Source organism: Oncorhynchus mykiss, chromosome 21, assembly GCF_013265735.2.
Source record: "Oncorhynchus mykiss isolate Arlee chromosome 21, USDA_OmykA_1.1, whole genome shotgun sequence".
Taxonomy (NCBI): domain Eukaryota; kingdom Metazoa; phylum Chordata; class Actinopteri; order Salmoniformes; family Salmonidae; genus Oncorhynchus; species Oncorhynchus mykiss.
Genome location: NC_048585.1, coordinates 20,485,444 through 20,512,568, shown reverse-complemented (window position 1 = coordinate 20,512,568; position 27,125 = coordinate 20,485,444). Strand labels below are relative to the sequence as shown.

Sequence of the window (27,125 nt, the reverse complement as noted above, 5' to 3'; positions counted from 1 at the left end):
TGCCTTATCTCAGCTCACTGGTCACCATAGCAACATCCACTGCAGCACACGCTCCAGCAGGTATATTTCACTGGTCATCCCCAAAGCCAACACTTACTTTGGCCACCTTTCCTTCCAGTTCTCTGCTGCCAATGACTGGAACGAATTGCGAAAATCACTGAAGCTGGAGTCTTATCTCCCTCACTAACTTTAAACATCAGCTGTCAGAGCAGCTTACCGATCATTGCACCTGTACACAGCCCATCTATAAATAGCCCACCCAACTACCTCATCCCCATATTATATTTTTTTTTCTCTTTTGCACCCCAGTAGCTCTACTTGCACATCATCATCTGCACATCTATCACTCCAGTGTTAATGCTAAATTGTAATTATTTCACCACTATGGCCTATTTATTGCCTTACCTCCCTAATCTTACTACATTTGCACACACTGTATATAGATGTTTCTATTGTGTTATTGACTGTACATTTGTTTATCCCATGTGTAACTCTGTGTTATTGTTTGTGTCGCACTGCTTTGCTTTATCTTGGCCAGGACGCAGTTGTAAATGAGAACTTGTTCTCAACTGGCCTACCTGGTTAAATAAAGGTGAAATAAATAACACTGACACAGTGCTGTAAAAGACTTACTGAGAGACAAGCAAACAAAACGCAGCCCAATAATAGCCTGTTACGTTGTCACGAACAAGTTTTAAGATACCCTTCATGTCATGGCATTGTCCTCGGTCTGTTGGGGAAAAGGTTTGTGAATAGGATGAGACTACTGCATTCAGATGACAATATGATGCAGTTCCAAACGTCTCTGGCATTTAGCATAAAATTAGAGACTTTATTATCAGACGAGCGACAACAGAGTATTAACAAACTGCAATAAACGGATTCTCATTCATATACTTCACAGCTTTGGACTAATTTAAATCATGTTTTAAAGTTCATTGAATAAAGTAAATGTAATTTCCCCTTTGGCAAATGACTTTCCGGGGTTAAAAAGAAAGACTGAACGAAGTCTAATTAAAATTCTATTTCCCCAGAGGTTGGACAGAATGGCTTCAGTTCCAGTTCAGCCAGTGAAATCACAAGAGAGAGGGATTATTCAAAACAGGGTGATGACATGGGTGAGATTAGGCAGCTTTTGATTACCTGGCATTCAGATCAGCTCCTCATCACGTTAAAGCTAGAATATGGGATTCGTTTTTTGTGTGAACCGGCAGCCCTGCTAAATACCAAGAATTGAAATGACCATTAAAACAGATTTCCAGATCGCAGATTGTGCTTTTAAGGAAGCCAGACGAAAAGACACCAGCTGAATAAATGATCAACTCATGGTGAGGTGTAGAGCATGAACAACACTGTTTAACTAGGCCTAGGATATTATAGGACTCATACAAGATAAACAACAGTCTTTTCAACACAAGCAACTTCAATCAAATTCTTTCATGTCAGCTACTTGGTCAAATATTATTCTTAGCACGTCCTTAGTTAGAGCAAACAGCTGTAAAACAAAACCTCACAAGAAACTAGTTACAGTACAAGTGGTAGAGCTCTGAATAAGTAACGACGATGCAGCAGATGAAACATGAGCGTGGGAGAGATACTTAAAGAGATCTTTTTTTTATTAGCCCTGTTGACACTGCATTTTGCCGGTGACACTTTGCTTCTTGAAATTCCAATATCTTTCAAACTTGACTGCTGACATACAAAACATTTTGGGGCTGTATCAACAGTGGACTAATGAAAAAAGTGGATTCCCTTTAACAGCAGGTAAGCCATTCAGTCCAAGGAGAACAGAGAACAGAGGTGTGGGTAAGAGGTAGGAGCAGTGGGAACAAGAGGAGATGCTCAAAGCCTATCTGTCTGTCACAAGCACAACTAACACCTGATTCACAGGACACAGACTCCTCTCAGTTCCTCTACCAAATTACAGTACACTTTTATGAGAAATCAAGCACACAGAGAGAGTGTGTGTGTGTGTGTGTGTGTGTGTACAATATGATAATGTCTACGAGCGTGTGCCTACGTAGGCCTGCTGAATACCTGTAGGACCAGCGGCTGTAGACAGGCTGGGAGACACCACTCTTTACACTGTCCATGATGCTGTATCAGCCAGTCTAGGTGTGTGATAGATAGTCAGTCCAGCAGCAGCTCCGGTAATGTATGCTACTCCCAACCTGGTCCAGAGTCAGTCTGAAGGTCTACCTGGAGCTACAACTACAACCCTGCTACCCTGATGCTGGAGGGAGTCCCATCCTGGGGATTGACAGCGCCACACAGCTGAGGGTGAGGTCTCTGAGTAGCAGCAGTTGCCATAACGCCACACTTGAGGCTAGCCTCTGAACACAACACAGTGAACTCACAGGGATTTGTTAGGGGAGTCTAAATGTGGTGTGAATTCATGCCAAGACAAAATACCGGGCATAAAATCCCTAAACTTGGTCCTCTGACTTAGTTATATGTCTGTCTTTCTTCAGTTTCTAAGATGTATCAGATATATAGACTGATAGGCCACGTGCTAAAACTGGACATGACTGTATCGGAAGAGCTAAAAATGCTTTCTGCAGAACTCCACAGACGCCATTTCCTCTGACTCGGAGGGAGATATTGCACATATCAAAACCGCAGACCATTGACTAAAAAACTGAATTTAACACCAATTGGGAAAGTTTATGTTTTGTGAGCTTTAACCTAGGCCTAGTATCTTAAGTTAAAATATTCCAACACTTTTATTTTGACAGAAAATGCCAGAACATGGAATTTGCTTAGTCATAGCAAAATGAACCAAACTGTTTCTTGTCAATGTGAAACCACATTATTCTGGTTTTCTGCCTTTCTACATAGGCTTTCCTTATATGCTCCTTGAATCCGTGTAAGTAGAGCGGTTTCTGGATGACAACCACAGTTACTCCCAATTACCAGAAGTATAAACAAACAACCCCCTCATTCCTAAAACTGGCAAGAAGTGGGGGACCTTGATCCTGTTGCTAGGAGACCACAGGACCTTTAAGTCATATCGTCTTCTGTTAGTGTACGTGTGTTTGCGTGCCTGTGAAGGGAAAATGGCATTCTCCTCAGCTGAGGGCAATCTGGGGAATGATTCACCTGAGAGTAATTAAACACCGTCAAAACAAATGATGGAAACAGGAGTTAAGTGTCGACTGGTAGGCACTCGGAAGCATCGCCTTACGTCCATATAACAATGATGAAAACCCAAAGACCGAAACTACAGAAGCTCGCTATCTCATGCATCCCATTGAGTCACGGCAGGTTCTTTGGTCTACACGCAGAATCTGCCCACACGGGATTAGGTAGGCTAAAATGGAGTAGCCTACATGATACAGTTGAGAACCAGCCTACCTATTGCAAATACCAGATTATTTTCCTCTGTCTGTCAGTCCCTGACTCAACTGGGTGGATTGTCCAAGCCACTGCGGAGGCATGTGTTCGGAATGTGCTGGAAAACAGAAAGTAAATTGCAACCCATTTTCTCACCCACAGGTCTTGTACAGTTAGATACTTGAGGTCCAGGTGGTTTGTTATAGGTCTGCTGAGCCATTGTGAAATAGGGATACAACAACCACACCTTTATGGAAAGGGAATTCCTGTCTGTGAGACTGTGAGTGCATGATTATCTTTGGTCACTGACCATGATAATCGTGTGCAATTTACCTTACAGACACCCTGATTTTCATTTGTCAGCCATGCGCTTGTTCAGTACAGTTTCATGTGAGGCATTTTCCCCTCTACTCTCAGGTTTGTGGTATCAGCCTCATATACTGCTGTGTTAAGGTCACTTTCCACCTCTCTGTTCAGCTCTTAAAACAGACACTCGTGTCCTCTGCCAATTGAGTCACCCAAGCATGAAACCCACAGCAGAGAGAGAAGAGAGCCCTTACGGTGAAAGAGAGAAGGATAGGATACTGGAAAGGGCTTGAGAGATAGGTTAGATGTTTTACATGCCAGGATTTAAAACTCCCATGTTTCCTCTCTGAACAGACCTTGCAGCTGTGCCATCTGCGTGTATGACAGCTGGACACAAACAAATAGTGTCTGGCTGGTTGGGGGGCTTGGACATGGTGGCGAACCAGGCCTGGTGTGTTGTTTTTGCCTGACAAACCCAGGCTCTAGGTTTCCTTTAGCCGGTAAATGACAGCTTCCGGGCCAAAAAATAAATAAAAAGCCGCTAAATAAAATTGTGACCGGACCCATTGTCCTGAAAAGAAATAAAATAATCTATTGCAAAATAATGAGTTTTATTTATTGATGAAGATACCAGTCAATGTGCTCCAACTTCATAGGCAAATACATTTCATTAGGTTAATAAATCCTCAAGCTGCTTGGAAATTAGTGTCAGTGTGCGTTTCTATTTTTACTCACGCAAAAAGATGCGAGGTCCTCACAAGGGACTTCAGCTAAGTGTACCCTGACTGGGCAAAATTGGTGAAGATTGTGTTGATGATCCCTGTTTCTAGTGTGCCCATCGAGAGGGGATTCTTTCTCCAAATCAGAGTAAATACGGCCTCAAGATCGCGCCTTCTTGAGGACAAAGTAACGAGGCTGATGTGCATCAAGCTGCTCCAAGGAGTTGGACAGTTTTGACTTCCCAACAGCAGCAGCAGCTCACTTTGAGCAGGCCAAGGTCTGCCGCAAATGCAAGTAAATTAGAAGCAAATTATTATGTTTGACAGGCCCAGTCCTAGCAGTTCTGCTGCCGCCCTAGGCAAGATCACCATGTATAGTAGGCCAGGCCTATATAGATTTGGAATGGATTGATAGACCAGAGTAGAGTAATGATGTGTATCGTGCACTATTGATGCATTTCAGTTGAGCTTATTCAGTGGCATTTAGAAACTAAACATTGAGCTTTGGAAACAAGTGCTTTTATAAAAGCATGGCGCATTTCACGTTTCACAGGAGCATTGTCATATAAGCTTTCTATTATTGAACCAGCTGTAACAATTTTTTAAAATTTACATATGAAATTTGATTGTCCAACATCAGTTTGATAATTTCTTCATTTTGTGGCCGCCTAGAGTGGCCTCTTACCACTGCTGTGGTGCTGAATCACAGCTGGAATTGGGAGCGAGGCGGGCTGGCCCCGGAGTTCGTAGACAGCCATGTTGTATTATTTATTAGCCTAATTAAAACCTTTATGCCTAGGCTAAATTAAATTAGAGAGGCCTAGATTGTATTTGAAACCAGCTGTGGCTTTTTATTTATTAATTCAAATGTTCATACAAATAGGACAGGTCGTTTGCAAATGATATTATACAAATATTATATTTTGAAGTTGTGTTTTATTACTGTGTAAGTGACTTGTTCTTCTAGGATAAATGTTTCTTTTTTTTTAATGATATTCATTTACGATTTATTGCAGGGATGAAGACGCATTGGGCAATGTTTTTCTTTACGATAAAACCCGTCATGTTGATATAAGAACATCAGTGTACTTTATTTTATTAAACCTTTACAGGCAAATTTCTATTCTGTTAAGATGAATTACAATAATCTAAAATGTGCTTTTGAGCACCATGGGAGGACACCCTATATTACGCACCCAATGCGTATGGATGTCCCGGTAAGTTTGTCATCCGGTAAATTAAAATCTTGCTGGTCAGTGTCCGGCACCAAATTTTCCAAACGGAAACCCTTCCCAGGCTACATGTCTGTTCTTTACACTAATCCTCTACACATATCCTCTGAAAGACTACACAAGCAGATTACATCAAATAATCACAGTCCACATTGCAGCATTCAAAACAGGAAAGGGTGGGAACTGCCCTCTCATTTTATTCTCCTCTCAGGGTAAAAATGGACCTATGGATTTCACACTTTTTCTGCCGAGCTTACAGTAACCTCCTACGCACACAGCACCATGCTCTGCTCTCAGGGCACCTCTGGCCAGCACAGTCCTAATGCACTGACATCAAACAGACATCAATAGGAGTGCTGGGGAACCATAGGGGGAGTTGGTTTCCCTCAGACAAGCCATTACATTAAGGACAGTGCCCTCAGTTCTGAAACTGATTGAGAAGCTAGTGTAAGAGGAGGGAGGGAGAGGCATGGTCCAACACGTCATGTCAGTGTTTCCCCTGTATTCATAACACGTTTTCAGTGTAAACTTAAACAACTAAAACCAGATATAAAGAATAGAGGTTGACCGATTATGATTTTTCAACGCTGATACCGATACTGATTATTGGAGGACCAAAAAAAGCTGATACCGATTAATTACATTTTTTTTGTAATAATGACAATTACAACAATACTGAATGAACGCTTATTTTTACTTAATATAATACATCAATAAAAATCTATTTAGCCTCAAATAAATAATGAAACATGTTAAATTTGGTTTAAATAATGCAAAAACTAGCTAGCCATTTCACATCGGTTACACCAGCCTAATCTCGGGAGTTGATAGGATTGAAGTCATAAACAGTGCAATGCTTGACGCACAACGAAGAGCTGCTGGCAAAACACACGGAAGTGCTGTTTGAATGAATGCTTACGAGCCTGCTGCTGCCTACCACCACTCAGTCAGACTGCTCTATCAAATATCAAATCATAGACTTAATTATAACATAATATCACACAGAAATACGAGCCTTTGGTCATTAATATGGTCGAATCCAGAAACTATCATTTCGAAAACAAAACGTTTATTATTATCGCATATACCCATGACTCTGTGTGCAATGAACGCAAGAGAAGTGACACAATTTCACCTGGTTAATATTGCCTGCTAACATGGATTTATTTGAGCTAAATATGCAGGTTTAAAAATATGTACTTCTGTGTATTGATTTTAAGAAATGTTTATGGTTAGGTACACGTTGGAGCAACAACAGTCCTTTTTCCGCGAATGCCCACCGCATCGAATATATGCAATGCAGGACACGCTAGATAAACTAGTAATATCATCAACCATATGTAGTTAACTAGTGATTATGATTGATTGATTTTTATAAGATATGTTTAATGCTAGCTAGCAACTTACCTTGGCTTCTTACTGCATTCGCGTAACAGGCAGGCTTCTCGTGGAGTGCAATGAGAGGCAGGTGGTTAGAGCGTTGGACTAGTTAACTGTAAGGTTGCAAGATTGAATCCCCGAGCTGACAAGGTAAAAATCTGTCGTTCTGTCCCTGAACAAGGCAGTTAACCCACTGTTCCTAGGCCGTCATTGAAAATAAGAATGTGTTCTAAACTGACTTGCCTCGTTAAATAAAAGGTGTATTTTTTTTTAAACAAAAAATAATAAATAGGCCAGATCAGTGTACAAAAATACTGATTTCCGATTGTTATGAAAACTTGAAATCGGCCATAATTAATCGGCCATTCCGATTAACCCGGTCGACCTCTAATAAAGAATGCGGAAACGATAATGAGGGTATATATTTTTAAATAAGATCATCTTTGAGAACTAGCTAACAACCACCAGAATAAAAACTGGCATGGGGCCCCTATTGATTTTGTTACGTTTGAGTCACTCAGATAGCATAAGAACACAGCATAAGCCCTGGCAAAATGTGTAGAATTGCATGACATTTGCATAAAAGTAGCTATCCAGTGTTTCCAGATTAATACGAAATATGACCTATAACGAATTACAATATGAGTAAAATAGCTTTCCTTCCCAAAAAATGCTTTTCTGTGTTGGAATGGTTTAGGCGTACCCCAACAACAGAATGGTGTGGGCATATACCGATCATTAAAAATATTAATACGAGTAGACTGCTGATTGGACAGCTCAACCTCCTTAGGAGTATTACATCATACTCCATCAGGAAAAATCAAGCATTTTTTAATAAACGGTCTGTTTGAGATGCAAGTTTGAAGTGTTTATTCTCCAATTTATGCTTTGGCCACAAATATGAGTATAGGACGAGTCTATAACATTATTTGGATATGAGTTAACAGAATACTAACTTTTAAAATGAGATTTTCACTGGACAGTTACTTTAAAACGGCACATTTTCTCACAGTCCCATTGTAAAATGTGTAGAATTGTAGGAAAGGATTAGCAAGTTACTAGAATAACATCAGCACAAATATGGAAAACATCAGATGTGATCCATATCCGATAGAAATTTAATTTTGTGTTAACAGGTTACCCTAGCTAGCTAGCTAACGCTACTTTAATTTGCTCATCAAAAGAACCTTGGATACTTTTTTAACTAACTGCTGTTGCATTGAAAGTCTTGCTTGCTAAGTTGCAGCCCATCAACACAGGTCGAAAGTTGTCAGCACCTGATTTGTCATCACCTCAACGGTATAGGTGTCATTTAGCCATTATAGCTAACCATCTTTTTCTGCCCCAGGTGGGAAAATGTCAATGTGGCTGTATTTTATGCGTTGGCCACAAATACAAGTATAGGACAAGTCAACAACATTATTTGGGAGTTAACAGCATATAAACTTTTTAAAGTGAGATTTTCTCTGGCCAGTTACTTTAAAACTGCTAATGCGCTCTCATCCCCATGGCAAAATGTTTAGAATAGCATGAAACTAGCTATAAAACAGTAAAATGTTCCCTCTGCCCCATGGCAAATGTGTAGAATTGCAGGAAATTAACTTTAAAACTGTAACATTTTGTCTCAGCGTCCAAGAGGGCCTCTAAAATGTTCGGTGGAAATCCTAGAGGAAATACTGCATTTCCTGTGCCTACATGTTTGCCTATTAATTTTCCTGAACCATTTTCCACAGTGTGCATTGATGTCACAAAGGGAATAGCCAATAATATTGTTTGTTGTGGGTGCAATGGTATTGCAACATTCGTGGGCACGCTTTAAAAACCAAAGACTGTGGAATTCATAACATTCAGCCATCCTACATTCCAATCCACAATCATATGGGGGTGGAGTGTCATTATTTTGACCAGGAATGCACAGCATATGGAAAACGTTTGCTAGTGTAATAAGCAGTAAGAATCCCTAAATTAAACTCAACTTCACAGGGTGAAATGAGATTGCAAAAGCAATGCAGTGGATTTCACTTGTGGGTGCTAGTGTAACACATTAAGCTGCTCAAAAGAACAGTGTTTGTCATAATAGCAGGGTCATAAACAGTATAAAGTCAGTTGTAATTTTAATGACAAACTGTCATGACTGTGTTTATGACAACTGATTCTGTTATGCCCAATGGTTCTGGTAGTGTTAAATAAGAATCATACTCTGACACATTATCATTTGTCTATTGCCTCCATGTAGCCTATCACATAACTATCACATCATTAACCACGAACTGAACCATCCAACACCCTAATCAACATCGGATTGTCCCCATGTTGGCCACAATTCCATACCATCATCATGCTATGACATTAGCTTGATTCACCTGCTTTTGTTGATGTTGTTCATCCTGTCACTTCTTCCGTTTCGGGAGACTTCTTCGGTAGTGACCGTGCCAAGTGATGTTGCCAAGATTGCCCCCCCTCATAGGCCCTAACACTGTATTTTTTAGCAAGCTACCCACATTTCTGCGATGCCGTCTCTAAGGAGAATGGCGCAAGCTCCTATGACAAAGACACAGTAACTCGAGAAATCGAGTGTAATATATTCCCCATCTGATGGCTTTCGTGACGCAATAATGTAACGTTAGCAACCCAACATATTCAAGACTTGAGCCTTAGATGTTTATAACGTCGTTATAGCTTCGTTGTCAACATGTATGTTCATACAATTTGGACATTTTTCAGATGGAACGTTATAGCTAGATAGCTAGTTAAAATAAAAAAAAAGATTCCCTCATTTTCAAACACATTCCTGTTACAAAAAAATATTAAAAAGTTTACGAGCAATCCGTGAAGAATTGTGCGCTTTCTGCTTTACCGTTAACAAGCACGCTAACATTAGCTAGCCAACAATCGATGGGGTTTTCCTAGCTACAATTCACTGCCCAATTCACTGCCCAAATGGTTAATGATACGCGTTTAACTCTGCTTGATTCTTATATATAATAGTTAGCTACATTTCAAGTTGTGGAAAATATGTATTTTAGTTTTTGCTTGGTATTATCTTCCATGATTGATTTACCACTCAGCGTGCTCGGCTATCTTCAGGCAAGCAAGAAACGTTAGCTAGCTAGCCTAACATTAGCCAAACTAGCATCAGTCTTCTCGAGCAACAGTGCCTTCTGAATAAGTTAAGTGAGACTAGTCTCGCGCACCACCCACCAGACACGCTTCGCCCATGCAATTTGGACACTGCATGTCTACATAATATAATGGGCAAAGAACTATATATATATATATATATATATATACACACATGTTTTACTTACCTTATGCTGTAGTAACTCATGTTTATCCACGGTTGCTATGGATCCCAGCTGGTGGTGCAGCATACAACTTTCCTTGACACGCTTGGAAAATTGTTCCCCACAGCCCTAGTTACCGCACATGACTACAACGGACTATCCTATTGGATGGCAGGTTATATAGACTTGAGTGATTGGACAGGTTTCTTTGCCTCTGCATTCCATGTTACCACAAATGTAGCTAGTAAATAGACCCCTCTATTTATACCAAAAGTTACTAGCTAGTGTTGTAACACTCACACCACAAAAATGCATTATGCATTTATGTAAAATTGAAAAACAACCCATTTTAAAAAAGATTTAATGTGGACCCATGATACAAAGAAAACAAGAACCTAGACAGAGCCGCATCCACAATGGGCTGAACTACCAACTGCACATGGACAACGTTATTCCGAGCAGCAAAACAATTGAGTGGACTCAATAATATTATAGTTATTGCAACATATCACTTTCAATCAGTGGACTAATTTATTCATGTGGTGTTAACTACAATTCAGTGTTAATTGCAGAACATGATAGTAAAATGATGTCAACATTTACAGTTATGTTGATTAGATGCTAATTAGTGCCTCTGCACTTGAAAGATAACCTCGGTCCATCAGCAACCTCATCAGCCCTTTCCTCCTCCTCCATGTAACCTTGACTCCATAGTCCCTCTCTGGGGTGTCTGTTGCTAAAATCTCTGAAGTCACAGTATGTGGCGGGGTCATCGGCTGTGGCAACAGGAGGCGAAGAAAGGAGGAACTTCCATCATGGTGTAACTCTGGAGTCACTACATCAATTGGGGAGAAAACATTGTCCGTGCCAGGGGTGTGGTGTGTTGCTGAGGCAGGAGTCTGAGCAGAGCATGACGTTGGGCTCTTGCCATGTCTGGCAACATTGGCAGCTGACGTTCTAAGGACCCCCACACATCTGCTGGAGGTTGATGCTGCATCTTCCGGTGTTACCTCTGACAACCGTCTCCTCTCAGCTGTCCCTTTCCTGAGAGAAGTTATCTGTGTTGGTGTCTCCGTTTCATCTTGGTTACTTAGGTACTCTGTACTTAGAGAACCAAGCTTATGAACTTGCAAGCCCTGCTGCTCCTCATGGGCCCCAAGAGCAGATTCTACAGCTTTCTTTCTATGTGCATGCTTTTGATGGAGAGGTTGGGCTGTTGACCTTCTCTGAAAGGATAAGGCTTGGAACTTGCAAACACTACCTTTTCTGGATAAGTGAGAACTCCTGTCAAGAATGCTTGGTGCAGAGAGGCACTTCTTCCTCCCTCGCCTTCCTCTGGGTGCAGGGGGCGGTAACTGATCAAACTGTGGACTCACCTGAAATTGAGTGAGTGAGAGACATCTTTGAACATGTTTGTCATACATTATTTATAGTCTATGGTTTGAAAGGACAACATTCAGAAGATAGTAAATAATTACATTAAAAACATGATCATCATCATACACATTAACAGTTATAAACTGTGATTACCCAAGAACTACAGGCTGTGCAGCTGTTCTGTCGCTGCTCCTCATCTAGAAATGACTTGGGATTGAGTGCGCCTCTCACTTGAGGCACATTGTGGTATCTGGCGTCATCAAGTGGTGGCTCAAAAAACAACAGCGACGGCTTCTGTGAGTATGGCAAAGATTTCTTTCTTGTTTTACGGGGCATCAGAGGTCATGGTTGAGGAGCTGATGGGATCAAGAGAAGGTTAAATATATGATGACGTATTAAAGGAGTGCAGTATGAAACAAATGTGGCATATAAGAAACGTTTTAACGCTATAGCTTGCTTTGGGTTAAGTAGCTAGTTAGCTACAACAACAAAAAATAACAGAGTGAACACATGGAAGAGTACTTACGCCTTCGTATATCACACGACGTACCTGGGTGTAAACTGCATGTCAGAAGTAGCTAGCTATCAATGTTTTGAATAAATAATGTCAGAATCAGAAAGGGCAAACATTTTGCATTTGCTTCGCTGTCCTCCAAGTCTTGCCGTTAACATAATGGTTAACACTGATTGGTTTTCACATCCACTGGGTTCACCCATTGGATATGCAAAGACCACATGACCGGAATCGCAAATACTGCGCCAAAATTCAAAATCCCATTCACTTTCACACTGAATGAAAGGAGATTGAGATATACAAACTGCCTGTCAACTTTCATTTTCGATTATTGTCATTGTTTAATTAAGGAGTCAAATAACCCAGAACAAAAGCGCATTGCATCACCATAATATGAAGGTTTGTGATATGCAACTTGGTTAAAGTTGCTAGCTAGCTTGCTAATTAACTGGACTAACGTTAGCTTGCAAACTAAACGCGTTAACTATTACCGCTATCTAACTAACTACTAGTTTAGTTTGGGGAATATTTTTCTACCTTCTTTGTATGTTAGCTAGCTAACTATAAACCCGTGGATTAGCAACTATCTAATTTAGCTAACACCATCATGTTCTAGAAGACTGCGTCATAACCATAGCTGATATTTGAAAGACTGGTATTTCTATTCTAAAATCGTTAGCTAGCTAGCTATAGTAACAATTATCTGGCTGCTTTATTTTTAATTGATACAATGAAATAGATTTCATTATAGTTAGGTTAGCAAGTTACTAGAGTAACGTCAACACAAGTATGGAAAATATCAGTTCATGATGTGATCCATACCCGATATACATTTAATTCAGCGTTGTTATCAACGCTACTTTAATTTGCCCATCAAAAGAACCTTGGATAATTTTTTTGAACTAACAGCTTTTGCATCGACAGGCTTGCTTACTTAGTTGCAGCATATCAACTCAGGTAGAAAGTTGTCAGCGCCTGATTCGTCATCAGATCAGTTTAGCTATCATTTAGCCATTATAGCTAACTAGCTCAAACCTAACCAGCTTTGTCTGCCCCAGGGAAAATGTAGTTTTGGCTGTAACGTTACATTCTAACTTTAACGTTACCTGTTATCTCTTCAGACATCAAGTGAAGTCAAAGGGCCAGTTCTGTAATCTGGGCAGAATGAGACAGAGCCCAAGAAGGCCCCTGATCCTTAGGAGGAGGAAGCTTCCTTTTCAGCTAAATGAACCAGCAATTGATGAGCCGGATGGACTACGACACAAGGAAGCATCCACATCCAAACCCTCAGGTGGCCAGTGTTTTCCTGATGGCATCCGTATCATGGACCATCCCACTATGCCTGGCACACAAGTGGTTGTCATCCCCAAAACTGCAGACCTCCAGAGTGTAATTGGGGCCCTCACTGCCAAGGGGAAGGAGTGTGGCTCTCAAGGACCAAACAAATTCATCCTTCTAAGTGGTGGTGGCTGTATCAAGGATGGTGCAGATTCTTTCTGTCAATCTAGCTATATGAGCGGTTGCAGCTCTGGTAGGGGTAGCATGGCTCTTGTCACACAGCCAGAGAAGGCAACAACAATGGACTGCCTAAAGGATACTAAGGCTTTGACTACAATTAAACCATGTATGTTTATTTGCTTTCATGATTTTGGGTTAAATGACCCTCTACTTTTCCAGTGTTGTTTAATTAACTGTTTGATGATGAACATTGTTGATGCGCACAGTTTTTATTATTTCACAGTGAATAGGGACCTTGATTGCAGTCCTCTAGATGACAGCCTTACTAACATCCAGTGGCTTGGGAGGATGAATACAGACGGTCTTGACCCAGATCCTGCTAAGAAAGCTGCCAACAAAGAGAATCATGACACTTGCCAACAGATTCTCCAGGTTTGGCTCCTCTTTTAGCTTCTCGGTGTGATTGTCAACTGACGTATGTAAACAGTGATGCTCAAGGAGGGTGTCACCAGCAACGTGTTATATGTTTATCTAGAATGTTTCAAGTGTTGCACTCAAGTGTGATATTAGCTCTGTGTGCTTGCTGCATATGTTGAGTCTTAAAAGAGTAGTATCTAAATAGGCCAAACAAAACCAACCTCTCTTTTTTTTTGTTCTGTTTTGCACACAGTCACAAAGTGAGCGAATGGAAGCACACAGGGTTGTCAAAGACCCCTTGTCAGAGAGACCACCCTACTCATACATGGCAATGATTCAGTTTGCCATCAACAGTAAGAAGAGCAGGAGGATGACATTGAAAGAGATCTACACTTGGATTGAGGATCACTTTCCATATTTCAGAAAGGTGGCCAAGCCAGGCTGGAAGGTAAACATCCACTATAAGCCCTTGGTCACATAAAGATTTTATTGGTGCCACTGTAGTAGTTGAGGACCAGATCATGTTACAATAGAAGCAGAAAAATACCCCTTAAGCACCAAACAAAAACTTGTATAATTGCCAATGGCATAAGCCACATCCTCTTAGTTTGATATTGTCTATGCTCCTCTGCCAGAATTCCATCCGCCACAATCTCTCCCTGCATGACATGTTCATCCGTGAGACAACACAAGATGGCAAGATCTCCTACTGGACCATCCGCCCAGAGGCCAATCGCTGCCTTACTCTTGACCAGGTTTACAAGGTTGGCATGTTACCCACTTTTCTGTTCTAAGTCATATTTTGTCGCTGGCCAATTACAACTATGGGACTCCACAAAAGGGCAAATGCCTGCAAATAACTGTCTTCACTCTGAAATCTACTTTTTGATTATTATCTTTATGATAACTCTGTCCCTTTTGACCAATTTTCCACCCCACAGACTGAGTCTGATCCAACTTCCACCTCGTCTCGGACCATGCAGGTCTGTGACCAACATGTAAGATCGTTTTACCCTTCTTTTCATCTGTGGCAGTCAGTCAGGGAGGACAGGACAGTCGGAGAGAGGACAGGACATGCTTTCCATCTGCTCTTGTTTAGCTCATTAAGCTGACAATTAATTTCAGGGGAGATGTGAGGTGTAGGCAGAGAGAGGCAGACGTCACAGTACATAGTAACTTCTCCTACACAGGTCGAACTCATGCCGTCTTCATATGTTGTCTTTGAGAAGAGAAAGGACCATTTCAATTAGAATAGTTGTGTTGGGAATAAGAAGTTAACATCTCAATTGTTTCCCGCAGCAACAAAAGAGAATTGCTCCTGACATCAAGAAAACATCTGCCAGTGTCCCTGGTGAGTGAGGGAAAGACGTGGGGGGAAACAAGCAGCTGGACGATTACCAAACCTTTGAGAGTTGGAAATGATTGATGTGTAGCTGTTGCCTCATTACTTATTTTTTTCCTGCCATCCATATGTTCAGAGAGGAAGATGAAGCCCCTTCTTCCTCGTGCAGACTCCTACCTGGTCCCCATCCAGCTGCCTTTCACCCAGTCACTCTTCCTGTCCTCGTCCACACGGCTCCCCCTCTCTGCCCCCCAGCAGAAATCTAGCTCCTCAGGAGGGGGCAAGAGGGTCCGTATAGCTCCCAAGGTAAAGTCTCACCATACCTTTTTTTTTATTGTAAAGTGTCTGGAGGTTACTTGATTCCCTATAATTATTAAATTAATACATGTTGTGACTGCGTTTGGCAGGTTACGTACAGTGATGCCTCCACAGTGATGCTGTATGCTCCTCCAGTTGAGGAGATGAAGGAGGAGCAGGTCTGTGTGCCCCTGATCTCCGTTACCCCTAGGGCCATTCTGACCAACACCAGGAAGGAAGTCAGCAGCTCCCGTCGCAAGCAGCGCCTCGTCCTGCCTTCCAACGAGGAGCCCGTGCTCCTCTTCCCTGACAGCACCTTCTGCGACTCGGGCCTGGCCTCCGACGGCTCCGCCTTACAGGACGCCGAGCTCGACCCCCGGCCGGAGCCTGACAGCCCCTGCAGGGAGTTCTCTTTCAAGACCCCCATCAAGAGCAGCCACCCAGCCTCCTCCACCCCCAGCAAGCCACCCACTGTGCTGTTAGAGCCCTGGAGGGTGACCCCGCTGGGCAAGGAGAGAGGCGGCATGCTGGACTTCAGCCCCATCCGCACTCCCGGCCCCAGCTTCACCCCGGACCGCCATGACCACACCCCCTTCAGCTTCAGTAGCACTCCCTTTAAGGACCTGCCCTTGTTCAACTCCCCTCGCGAGCTGCTCACCTCTGCACGCTCCACATCTGCGGCTGGCCCCACCGGCACCTGCTCCCCGGGGCCAGAGCGTCTGCAGGGCTGCTCCAGAGAGCTCCAAATCGGGGGTCCCTCCACATCCAACCGCTCCCTTACGGAGGGCTTGGTCCTGGACACCATGAACGACAGCCTGAGCAAGATCTTGGTGGATATCAGCTTCTCTGGCCTGGAGGATGATGATCTGGGTATGGGGAACATCAGCTGGTCTCAGCTCATCCCTGAACTCAAGTAGCCACTGCCGAGCAGAGAGCGCAACCCTTTCAAAGTTTTTTGCTAGATGAGGATGTCATAGTCTCATCATTACCCAAGCTGCTCACATTGTCTTCCAATCTGTAAATGTGGGAGTTTTCTTTCTAACTTAGATTTGACCTTTGTCTTTGGTTGCTTTTGTCACTACTAACCAGTCTTTTTCCTCTCTCTTGGTTGTGTTTCATGCCACAAGCTTAAGTGACCATATTTTGATTACAATTCACTGTCTCCCACGATAGTCTTGAAGGAACTTCTAGGGAACTGAAAAGTATGCCTGAGTTGTATGTTGATGTATGTTTAATTTGCACATGTTGGAATATGTTTTGCTCTTTAAAATGTACATTTATACATAGATAAATCATCACTATCCAGTGAGACCGACACTACCATGCTAGAATATAAGATGTGGTGCCTCCTCGGAAAGTGAGCGAGTCGCCATTTGATTGGACCTCTGAAAGGACGTAACATGATGTACAGATCAACCACCAATGAGAGAAAGTAATAAACAACAAGGACTGTCTACACCCAAAGGAGATGCCATTTTTGATTGACCAAGTCAACACTTATTCTAGTGCACTTTTGTAACTTATTCTAGGCATGACAATGTCCAATCTGCTTTGTGAACTTTTAAAGAGGGGTGGTGGTAGTAGTGAGTGAGAAACTATGTAAAAGCATGAAGTAGTATGGTGATGTCTTGCATCCGTCTGTAGAAGGGAAATATATTTGAATTTTTAAAAATGTATGTTTGAATTGTCATTGGAAGTTTTTTGGCTAGAAGATTAAACATGCATTAAATGAGTTTATGGTTTTATCTTGATCAAAGGGTCATAGTTGTTACTTTGTTATGGGAAAGGAAGACTGCATCATTTGCATATGACCAATTCTGAACGATGTATGGCTTTTTATAGTTCTTCTTGGCTCGTTTGTTAGCTGTGCTTGTGGTGGACACATTCAGGTTAAAGTTTGAGGAGCATCCTGTCTGCTAGTGTTTAATATCATGGCATGGGATTGCTGGTGATTGACTTGGCTTCCTCTTTTTACAGTACTGGTGTCTTGGAAACTAGTTAATGTAAACGTTTAAAGTGCCTTTTTTCTTTTTGGGTGGGTGTGCTGACTACAGTGAAACCCGCTGACTTTGCTGCTCCTTTTCACATTGGTTAGGTTTAGATGTCTTAACTTTAACTAGATTCCACACAGTCCTGGGTTTATTGTCCCATATTATAATTGAAGGTATGATAAACTGGAAGGGGCATGAACACAACATAATATGCAAGAACCTTTACATTCTGGCTCAGTATTTATTACATGACCGGTACAACAGACCCCAGAACGAGGTTTGGGGAGAAACTGACATGGGTCACTTTTAGGATGTTTAAGAAAAGAATGTCTGTTTACTGAATCCTATGTAAATGGAATAAATGAATACGTCACAGTTTCTCTTTTTGTGTTGAGTACTAAATACCAGTATGGCGACATTTGCTCATGATCGTCATTTTAAATGTAAATAATCAACACGAAACATCTGTCGTATTCAAAAGTACACCTCATTAATTCAAGTAAACAAAAACAATAGTAATTGGGTTTTTTTCAGCAGAACTAACTTACCCAGCAGTGAATGCTGTAGAGTTAACGGCTCATTATTTTCCAAATCTAACTAACATGCCTTGGTGTTCACATCTACATACAATATGGAAGGCACAGCCATGGGTGTCCGTTTGGTCAGTGTGTGTGATTAAAGAGGCGTCTTTAGTAGGTCTGAACTTCCTGCTGAGCCACCTCCAGCAGTATCTGAAGCTGCTTACTGCAGTAGTCTGGAGAATAGAGAGACAGTCCTGTCGGTGACTCACAACAGCTGTAACTATCCCACACAACACCACCCTCACCTGACATTTCTGCTATCAGTAATTCAGTATGATGACAACGACATTATAGTGGCATGATAAGGATGTGACTCACTGAAGCTCTTTCTCCATCGAGTGGGCAGGTGTGAGCGGTGCACGGTCAGGTAGTAGACAGGGACTCCAGACAGGGTGAGAGCGCAGCTGCCCCCTGTGTTCCAGGGGTCTGAGTACAGAGACAGCCCAACGATAAAGAAGCACACCACTGTGAAGGTGACTGCAATGGCCAGCGGCACCTAGTAGACATAGAATAGAATTATGAGCTGATCATAGGAATACAACTAGTAAGTACCAAACAAGGGGCATTAGATAATTATAGTAGTCATAGCGACCTTGAAGGGTCTAGGGTGGAGGGGGAAGCGGTAGCGATGGATGAGCATCCCCATGGTCGCCATGGCAATGAAGAGCCACCGGGAGAAGGAGGCAAAGTTGATCAGCTGGAAGATCTCTCCTCTGGCCACCATCACTACCACCATCGGATACTGCAGGAAGGACAACACAAACATCTCAACTGGACCATGAAAGCAAAGCCAATACAGATGTTTGTAAAGAGACTAATTGGGTTGGCAAGGTAGACTATGGGCAGTAGTAGTAGACCATACCAGCAGCAGAACAGCAGGCAGAGGCGTGTTTCGATGGATGTGGATCATTGAGAAGAGGACTGGCCAGTGTCCCTCCCTGGCCCCCACGAACAGCATCCTGCACCACGGACAGACAGACGTCTTGTGAATAGAACCAGCCAAGCGTACATCAAGGTGTATGTTTCTGAATTACGAGAGTGCAGCATTATTACCTGGGTGCTCCAAAGAAGCCACCGTTAAGCGCCCCAAGACAGGACACAGCTACCAGTACAGGAATCGCAGAGGCCAAGCCGTGAAGCGCACGATTGGCAAACGTCTGCGATAAACAGAGAGCATATACAGTGCCTTGCGAAAGTATTCGGCCCCCTTGAACTTTGCGACCTTTTGCCACATTTCAGGCTTCAAACATAAAGATATAAAACTGTATTTTTTTGTGAAGAATCAACAACAAGTGGGACACAATCATGAAGTGGAACGACATTTATTGGATATTTCAAACTTTTTTAACAAATCAAAAACTGAGAAATTGGGCGTGCAAAATTATTCAGCCCCTTTACTTTCAGTGCAGCAAACTCTCTCCAGAAGTTCAGTGAGGATCTCTGAATGATCCAATGTTGACCTAAATGACTAATGATGATAAATACAATCCACCTGTGTGTAATCAAGTCTCCGTATAAATGCACCTGCACTGTGATAGTCTCAGAGGTCCGTCAAAAGCGCAGAGAGCATCATGAAGAACAAGGAACACACCAGGCAGGTCCGAGATACTGTTGTGAAGAAGTTTAAAGCCGGATTTGGATACAAAAAGATTTCCCAAGCTTTAAACATCCCAAGGAGCACTGTGCAAGCGATAATATTGAAATGGAAGGAGTATCAGACCACTGCAAATCTACCAAGACCTGGCCGTCCCTCTAAACTTTCAGCTCATACAAGGAGAAGACTGATCAGAGATGCAGCCAAGAGGCCCATGATCACTCTGGATGATCTGCAGAGATCTACAGCTGAGGTGGGAGACTCTGTCCATAGGACAACAATCAGTCGTATATTACACAAATCTGGCCTTTATGGAAGAGTGGCAAGAAGAAAGCCATTTCTTAAAGATATCCATAAAAAGTGTCGTTTAAAGTTTGCCACAAGCCACCTGGGAGACACACCAAACATGTGGAAGAAGGTGCTCTGGTCAGATGAAACCAAAATTGAACTTTTTTGGCAACAATGCAAAACGTTATGTTTGGCGTAAAAGCAACACAGCTCATCACCCTGAACACACCATCCCCACTGTCAAACATGGTGGTGGCAGCATCATGGTTTGGGCCTGCTTTTCTTCAGCAGGGACAGGGAAGATGGTTAAAATTGATGGGAAGATGGATGGAGCCAAATACAGGACCATTCTGGAAGAAAACCTGATGGAGTCTGCAAAAGACCTGAGACTGGGACGGAGATTTGTCTTCCAACAAGACAATGATCCAAAACATAAAGCAAAATCTACAATGGAATGGTTCAAAAATAAACATATCCAGGTGTTAGAATGGCCAAGTCAAAGTCCAGACCTGAATCCAATCGAGAATCTGTGGAAAGAACTGAAAACTGCTGTTCACAAATGCTCTCCATCCAAACTCACTGAGCTCGAGCTGTTTTGCAAGGAGGAATGGGAAAAAATGTCAGTCTCTCGATGTGCAAAACTGATAGAGACATACCCCCAAGCGACTTACAGCTGTAATCGCAGCAAAAGGTGGCGCTACAAAGTATTAACTTAAGGGGGCTGAATAATTTTGCTCACCCAATTTTTCAGTTTTTGATTTGTTAAAAAAGTTTGAAATATCCAATAAATGTCGTTCCACTTCATGATTGTGTCCCACTTGTTGTTGATTCTTCACAAAAAAATAAGGTTTAAATCTTTATGTTTGAAGCCTGAAATGTGGCAAAAGGTTGCAAAGTTCAAGGGGGCCTTTCGCATTGCACTGTATGAGGCTCACATGCAGTTCATTTCACATGTAGTTATTTTCCTTTTCTTGGATTTTACCATCTGGTGCCATATTACTGACCACAGCCACAGCGTCAGACACAAGAAGCTCCTCTGCTGTCATCATGGTGTAATAGGCCACGTTGACAAGAACATAGCACACAGTCACCGTCACCATGGAGAAGATGATTGCCAGTGGGATGTTTCTGACAAAATAGAGCAGACAATCAAAGACTTGAGGTTACTTGATTTTTTGTGTGTAAATAATTGGTCAATCACATTGTTTTTTTAATGTAAAATACCTATTTGGGTTAATGACCTCCTCTGTGACAAAATTCAGATAAAACCTGCAAAAAAAGTAAAAGATGTCCATTTATCAGTTAACAGTTCTTTATGGATGGTATGGTATGGGATTTTTTTTGTGTGCACTGCATACCATCCACCATAGGCATATAGACCAGAATAAAAGGCCAATGGTAGCTTATCCAGTGTTAATGTATCAATCTCAAAGCCATTCTGAAAGTTCTCTGTCTGTCCTGGGGAGGGGAGCGAGGAAAACGAGTTAGCAGGGTTTGACTGAATAGGGTCCTGGGTATATTGTGTACATCGTGTATCATGTAACTCTACCAAAACCACTACCCCACCTCTGGCTAATGCCATGATGCCAGGTACGATGATTAGGACCAGGGCAAACATCTTGATGAATGTCAGCGTGACCTGGGTGCGAGATGCCAGGGTCACACTCCAGCAGTTTATCGCCACCACAAATGCTACAGTGAGAGGAGGAAGATAAACCTTGTTGAAATAGCATACCATAGTAATCAAACAATTCACAAAGTCTTATCGGTTGTATTTTATCACTCACTCACTCCAAGGATGCTGACCAGTTTAATCAGTGCTGTGGGAGGAGCACAAGGGCTGAAAAAGGGATCCACCACATAGCGTCCGAACGCCAGGGACACGTAGGATGCTACAGCTGGCCTTTACAGTCCACATGGAGTACAGTATTAAAGTATTAGAAAAACTTGTAGTAAACCATACTGTCTCCTAAACTATTCTAAGAGTGTATGCAAAGAGACACGGAGATACAGGCTGCTGACCTGATGAATAAAAACTCTGCCCAGAGACGCAGGAACGCAGGCAACGGTCCTAATGTCTCTAGCAGATAGGTGTAGTGGCCCCCTGACTTTGTAAAGGTGGTTCCCAGCTCAGCATAGCACAAGGCCCCTGGAAAAAGGACAGAGACAGATGACACATCTCCCACAGGGCATAGACGTCAGTTCAACATAAAGTTTTGATTTACATTTGGTTGAGTGGTCATCTAACGTGAATTCAACGTGAAATCACAAACAAAATTCACCATGTCATTGGATTCAGGTGAAAAGTTGAGTGAAAAAAATGCTCAATTCCCGCACGTTGATGACTTTTTTCAAATACAGTCAGTTTTCCACATTGACTCAACGCCATCACATTGGATTTGTTGGTTGAAATGATGTGGAAATCATGTGGACTCAACAAGTTTTTGCTCAGTGGGCTGGGATATTTTCTATTGTATAACTATCTCTATACATTCAGGAAACATATTTTTTTTAAATATTCATTATTCAGTGCATATCACTAGTTATAGCTGTGCTTATAACTGTGGTATAATAAAGATAAAACTGGAGGAATACCTGGGAAAGGTCAGCCACACATCCACCCCATGCTTTCAGCCCATTCTACCCTTTTCATCAGTTTATTTGGTCAGCCATAGGCTATTACCCTATAAACAACCTTGATGAATAGTACAGATCTTAATTTGATCACTTGTTGCTTAGAATTTTGTTGCTTAGAATCTGTGCAGGAAATTCAAACTTGTAGTGTATTTGAGGTTTAAAAAGGCATCTAAAGTTTGTAATTTCCACTGAAATTTCCATTTCAGACTTGATTTGCTCTAATGAAAAATGCATCAACCCCTACAAAAATGGCCATTAATTATAATCCACATAATAATTCACATTTCCTGCTCCTTTTCCTGCTGTAGCAAACTGGCTCAAATTAAGATCCTACATCTGTATATTAAACCATCAGTTTAATAGTAAACATTTGGACATCTGTGCAAGGACTCATATACTTGAATGATAATAAATATTTTAAATTATGTTAATGGTATAAATAATAGTGGAGGCATGTAGTGACAATAACCTGTACAGGAAACTGTTATTATCTTAATTAAATAAGATAAGTCAAAGTTACTTTATACAGTTGAAGTCGGAAGTTTACGTCCACCTAGGTTGGAGTCATTAAAACTCGTTTGTCAACCCCTTCACAAATGTCTTGTTAACAAACTATAGTTTTGGCAAATCGGTTAGGACATCTACTTTGTGCATGACACAAGTAATTCTTCTTCTACGGACAGATTATTTCAATTATAATTCACTGTATCACAATTCCAGTGGGTCAGAAGTTTACATACACTAAGTTGACTGTGCCTTTAAACAGCTTGGAAAATTCCAGATAATTATGTCATGGCTTTAGAAGCTTCTGATAGGCTAATTGACATAATTTGAGTCAATTGGAGGTGAACCTGTGGATATATTTCAAGGCCTAGCTTCAAACTCAGTGCCTCTTTGCTTGACATCATTGGAAAATCAAAAGAAATCAGCCAAGACCTCAGAAAAATAATTGTAGACCTCCACAAGTCTGGTTCATCCTTGGGAGCTATTTCCAAACACCTGAATGTACCACGCTCATCTGTACAAACAATAGTACGCAAGTATAAACACCATGGGACCACGCAGCCATCATACCACTCAGGAAGGAGACTCGTTCTGTCTCCTAGAGATAAGCATACTTTGGTGCGAAAAGTGCAAATCAATCCCAGAACAACAGCAAAGGGCCTTGTGAAGATGCTGGAGGAAACAGGTACAAAAGTATCTATATCCACAGTAAAACAAGTCCTATATCGACATAACCTGAAAGGCCGCTCAGCAAGGAAGAAGCCACTGCTCCAAAACTATTTCACAAAATAGATGGCATCATGAGGGTGGAAAATTATGTGGATATATTGAAGCAACATGGTCGCAAATGGGTCTTCCAAATGGACAATGACCCCAAGCATACTTCCAAAGTTGTGGCAAAATGGCTTAAGGACAACAAAGTCAAGGTATTGGAGTGGCCATCACAAAGCCCTGACTTCAATCCTAGAGAATTTTTTTGAGCAGAACTGAAAAAGTGTGTGCGAGCAAGGAGGCCTACAAACCTGACTCAGTTACACTAGCTCTGTCAGGAGGAATGGGCCAAAATTCAGCCAACTTATTGTGAGAATCTTGTGGAAGGCTACCCGAAACGTTTGACCCAAGTTAAATAATTTAAAGGCAATTCTACCAAATACTAATTGAGTGTATGTAAACTTCTGACCCACTGGGAATGTGATGAAAGAAATGAAGCTGAAATAAATCATTCTCTCTACTATTATTCTGACATTTCACATTCTTAAAATACAGTGGTGATCCTAACTGAGCTAAGACAGCAAATTTTTACTAGGATTAAATGTCAGGAATTGTGAAATGTTTAAATGTATTTGGCTAAGGTGTAAGTAAACATTCGACTTCAACTGTAGGTGCAAAGGTTGATCGCATGTGCAAATACCAGAGGATTGTGGTCCTTGACCAGATCATTCAACTAAGTGAATATATCCTGCAGAGTTTATTGCCAAAGAAAATACAGCGAGTACTAGAATACACCTCTGAGGTAGCCTAAACTTCCATTAGGGGAGTGAATGTTGTGTGCTGTCTGTGAATTAAAGGGGCAGTGCTGTCAAATGCATGATTTACCTGTGTTTTATATATATTTCCACACTATGAGGTTGGAATAATACTGTGAAATTGTGAAAATGATGATAATGCCCTTTTAATGTAAGAGCTGTTTGAAAAGACTGCCTGAAATGTCAGCTTGTTTTGCCATGCCTGGCTACATCAACAGGTAGTGTAATAACAGCTAGTTTCCAGGTTGCATATCCCTCCCATTAGGCTCCTCCAATTAGGCTCCTCATTCAGACCTTTCCCATACAGTCCTAGCAAAATTCTTGCGAGATAAATTGCTTTTTGCTAAGAAGCTATTTTTGTATCTTTTTAACCATTTTCTTTTTTTAAATCACAGTAAGTTGCTTAATTGTTACTCAGAAATGTTTTAACATTGAGATAAAAACGGCTGCATTGGACCTTTAACAATACTGAATCAGACTGATGTGTGAATATCTAATAAAAATGTTTCAAGACGGATATTGTGTTAGCAACTACCACTCTCAAACATCACAATTATGCTCCTCTTGCTCTCATAGGTACCCAGTACCTCTTTTAAAATGACAGTTGGTGCTTACCGAAGGTGGAGAGGACCCCACACAGTGCCCAAACCACCAGTGACAGCCCCACACTACCACTGTTCATCAGAACCCCTTTTGGTGCAATGAAGATGCCGCTGCCCACCACGGTACCGATGATGAAGGAGATAGCCGGAAGCAGACCTATTGTCCTCCTCAGGTGGATCACTTCATCTTCTTTCTTCTCCTTCACCTCATCCCCCTCTTCCTTCAACTGAATTCCATCTATGCCCATGCCTATGCAGCCTTGAAGGTGTGAACACCTTGTTTAGATATCCAGCCTTACACCAACAAGTTCCAGTGAATAAATCAAATACCAAAAATTACTTTTAAGCAGCAAAAATCCTTTCACATTCCAGTTTAAAGAAAACACAGAAGTAGTCCATTTAAGTGAACAAAAAAGTATTTTGTCTTTAAGAACACAAAAGTATGGTCATTCCCTTTATGGATAAACTATAAAATTCATATATCTCTCTTCTTATACTGAAACTGCTTGTATTTATCCAATGAAGATTGCTGTATGTAGAGGACTAGCATAGAAGATGAGACAAGCTAAGAGACGAGACAAGCCGAGTGGAGCTGTATGAGCTGAACGGGTAGACGAGTATAACCCTCACACTTGCACAAGGCCCTCTCCCCTGAACTTGTTTTTTACCCCCTCATTGGTTCTTGCAAATCAGCACAGTCAGTAACCATAGAAACTCACCAATCCTGCACAAGCAGGAAACAAAGCCAGTAGTCTTCCCAAGCTTCAATAACATGAGTAATTAAGGCAGTTTAGACAGGTCAAAGCCATGGTGCATTCATTGTACTGAGTATGAGTGTGTATGTGTTTGTGTGTGTGTGTGTGTATGTGTGCGTGCATGCGTGCATGCGTGTGTGTGCGCGCATGCACTAAAGTTTTTGTTGGTCTTTGCATGTGTGTGTCAGTGTGTGTAAAGTTTTGCTTGTGTGCACAGCTTTAAACACGGACTACCATGGGGAGAGAACCCAAACACCCCTTGTAGAGGCAGCTGTACAGATAACAGGAGGGTCACTTTCAACAACAACTTCACAACAGAGAAAGTATACGTGCTATAGGAGCAGATGGCCTTACTGATGTTCTCACTAATATCCACAAAATATCAGTAGAATTTATTCATAAGCAAATCATAACCAGATAACATCCAATATGACACAAATGTCAACACTAAAATGGGGTTGAATGCAACATCAAATAATTGGCATGTAAATTCTGTCTCTCTGCACACACGCCTGATGAATAAAAGCAAGGTCATGTAGTTTGTCCCTGTGTGTGTGAACTGTGAAGTATTTCTGTCATGAGCAAGGAAACTTCAGCGTAAGATCACATGTGAGGGATCCAAAATAAAACTGTGAAAAAATGTATCTGGCCTCTCTTTTCTTAACGCTTGGGAGACTGTGGCTGCCCATTTCAGTTAATCCATTGCTTGTTAACAGCAGTTAACAAAGGCATCATAGCTGCTTTATTTTCATTTGACATGTTTAGTTGTAATTGCATGTCTTGACGATGGGTGTCGGCATTTCCGGGAAACTAAGGATCATATTCACAATAACTTATCTGACATTTCACCACTCTACACCATCACATTATGTGGCTAGAATAATACAGAAAGGGATAGTATGGCATTTATTTGTCTTATTTTCATGTTTATTCAGCTGAGAATTGTGAGGATGTTTTGGAGAGATCCCTACTGCTATGAAAAATAAGT

General features: G+C 41.6%; 4 protein-coding genes across 10 annotated transcripts in view; 1 reads left to right on the top strand and 3 right to left on the bottom strand.

The window, feature by feature from the left end:
• Nucleotides 1-10,452, bottom strand: part of LOC110499967 (tubby-related protein 3) — a 34,309-nt gene extending 23,857 nt beyond the window's left edge. Inside the window, exon 1 of one of the 3 annotated variants that reach the window (XM_021577044.2) lies at nt 10,279-10,452. In XM_021577044.2, coding sequence (XP_021432719.2) covers nt 10,279-10,298 — 20 coding nt within the window. In that variant the 5' untranslated portion in view covers nt 10,299-10,452. Of the gene's footprint in view, nt 1-9,333; nt 10,143-10,278 lie in introns of those variants that run through there. The other 2 variants (XM_021577043.2, XM_021577047.2) reach the window with 2 other exon arrangements.
• A 146-nt stretch (nt 10,453-10,598) lies between these two features.
• Nucleotides 10,599-13,388, bottom strand: rhno1 (RAD9-HUS1-RAD1 interacting nuclear orphan 1). Of its 3 annotated transcripts, none has more exons than XM_021577058.2 (3): nt 13,252-13,388; nt 11,785-11,987; nt 10,599-11,630 (listed from the first exon to the last, which is right to left on the bottom strand). In XM_021577058.2, the coding sequence occupies exons 2-3, from the start codon at nt 11,965-11,967 to the stop codon at nt 10,869-10,871; spliced, it is 945 nt and encodes a 314-aa protein (XP_021432733.1). In that variant the 5' UTR covers nt 11,968-11,987; nt 13,252-13,388; the 3' UTR covers nt 10,599-10,868. The 3 variants fall into 3 exon arrangements, with proteins under 3 accessions (XP_021432733.1, XP_021432731.1, XP_021432730.1); XM_021577056.2 differs by lacking the exon at nt 13,252-13,388 and adding an exon at nt 12,182-12,319; XM_021577055.2 differs by lacking the exon at nt 13,252-13,388 and adding an exon at nt 12,158-12,308.
• On the top strand, nt 13,271-17,410 carry LOC110499966 (forkhead box protein M1). The gene is made up of 8 exons (XM_021577042.2): nt 13,271-13,769; nt 13,887-14,035; nt 14,274-14,468; nt 14,656-14,784; nt 14,962-15,018; nt 15,320-15,371; nt 15,499-15,668; nt 15,770-17,410. The coding sequence occupies exons 1-8, from the start codon at nt 13,310-13,312 to the stop codon at nt 16,574-16,576; spliced, it is 2,019 nt and encodes a 672-aa protein (XP_021432717.1). The 5' UTR covers nt 13,271-13,309; the 3' UTR covers nt 16,577-17,410.
• A 446-nt stretch (nt 17,411-17,856) lies between these two features.
• On the bottom strand, nt 17,857-26,228 carry si:ch73-352p4.8 (cystine/glutamate transporter). Of its 3 annotated transcripts, none has more exons than XM_021577051.2 (12): nt 26,102-26,228; nt 22,136-22,262; nt 21,901-22,016; nt 21,680-21,805; nt 21,472-21,571; nt 21,338-21,382; nt 21,118-21,241; nt 19,285-19,388; nt 19,094-19,190; nt 18,824-18,973; nt 18,550-18,727; nt 17,857-18,404 (listed from the first exon to the last, which is right to left on the bottom strand). In XM_021577051.2, the coding sequence occupies exons 1-12, from the start codon at nt 26,154-26,156 to the stop codon at nt 18,340-18,342; spliced, it is 1,287 nt and encodes a 428-aa protein (XP_021432726.2). In that variant the 5' UTR covers nt 26,157-26,228; the 3' UTR covers nt 17,857-18,339. The 3 variants fall into 3 exon arrangements, with proteins under 3 accessions (XP_021432726.2, XP_021432725.2, XP_036813118.1); XM_021577050.2 differs by lacking the exon at nt 26,102-26,228 and adding an exon at nt 25,396-26,002; XM_036957223.1 differs by lacking the exon at nt 26,102-26,228 and adding an exon at nt 25,484-26,002 and having other exon boundaries at nt 22,136-22,263.
• Between the last annotated feature and the right edge of the window lie 897 nt (nt 26,229-27,125).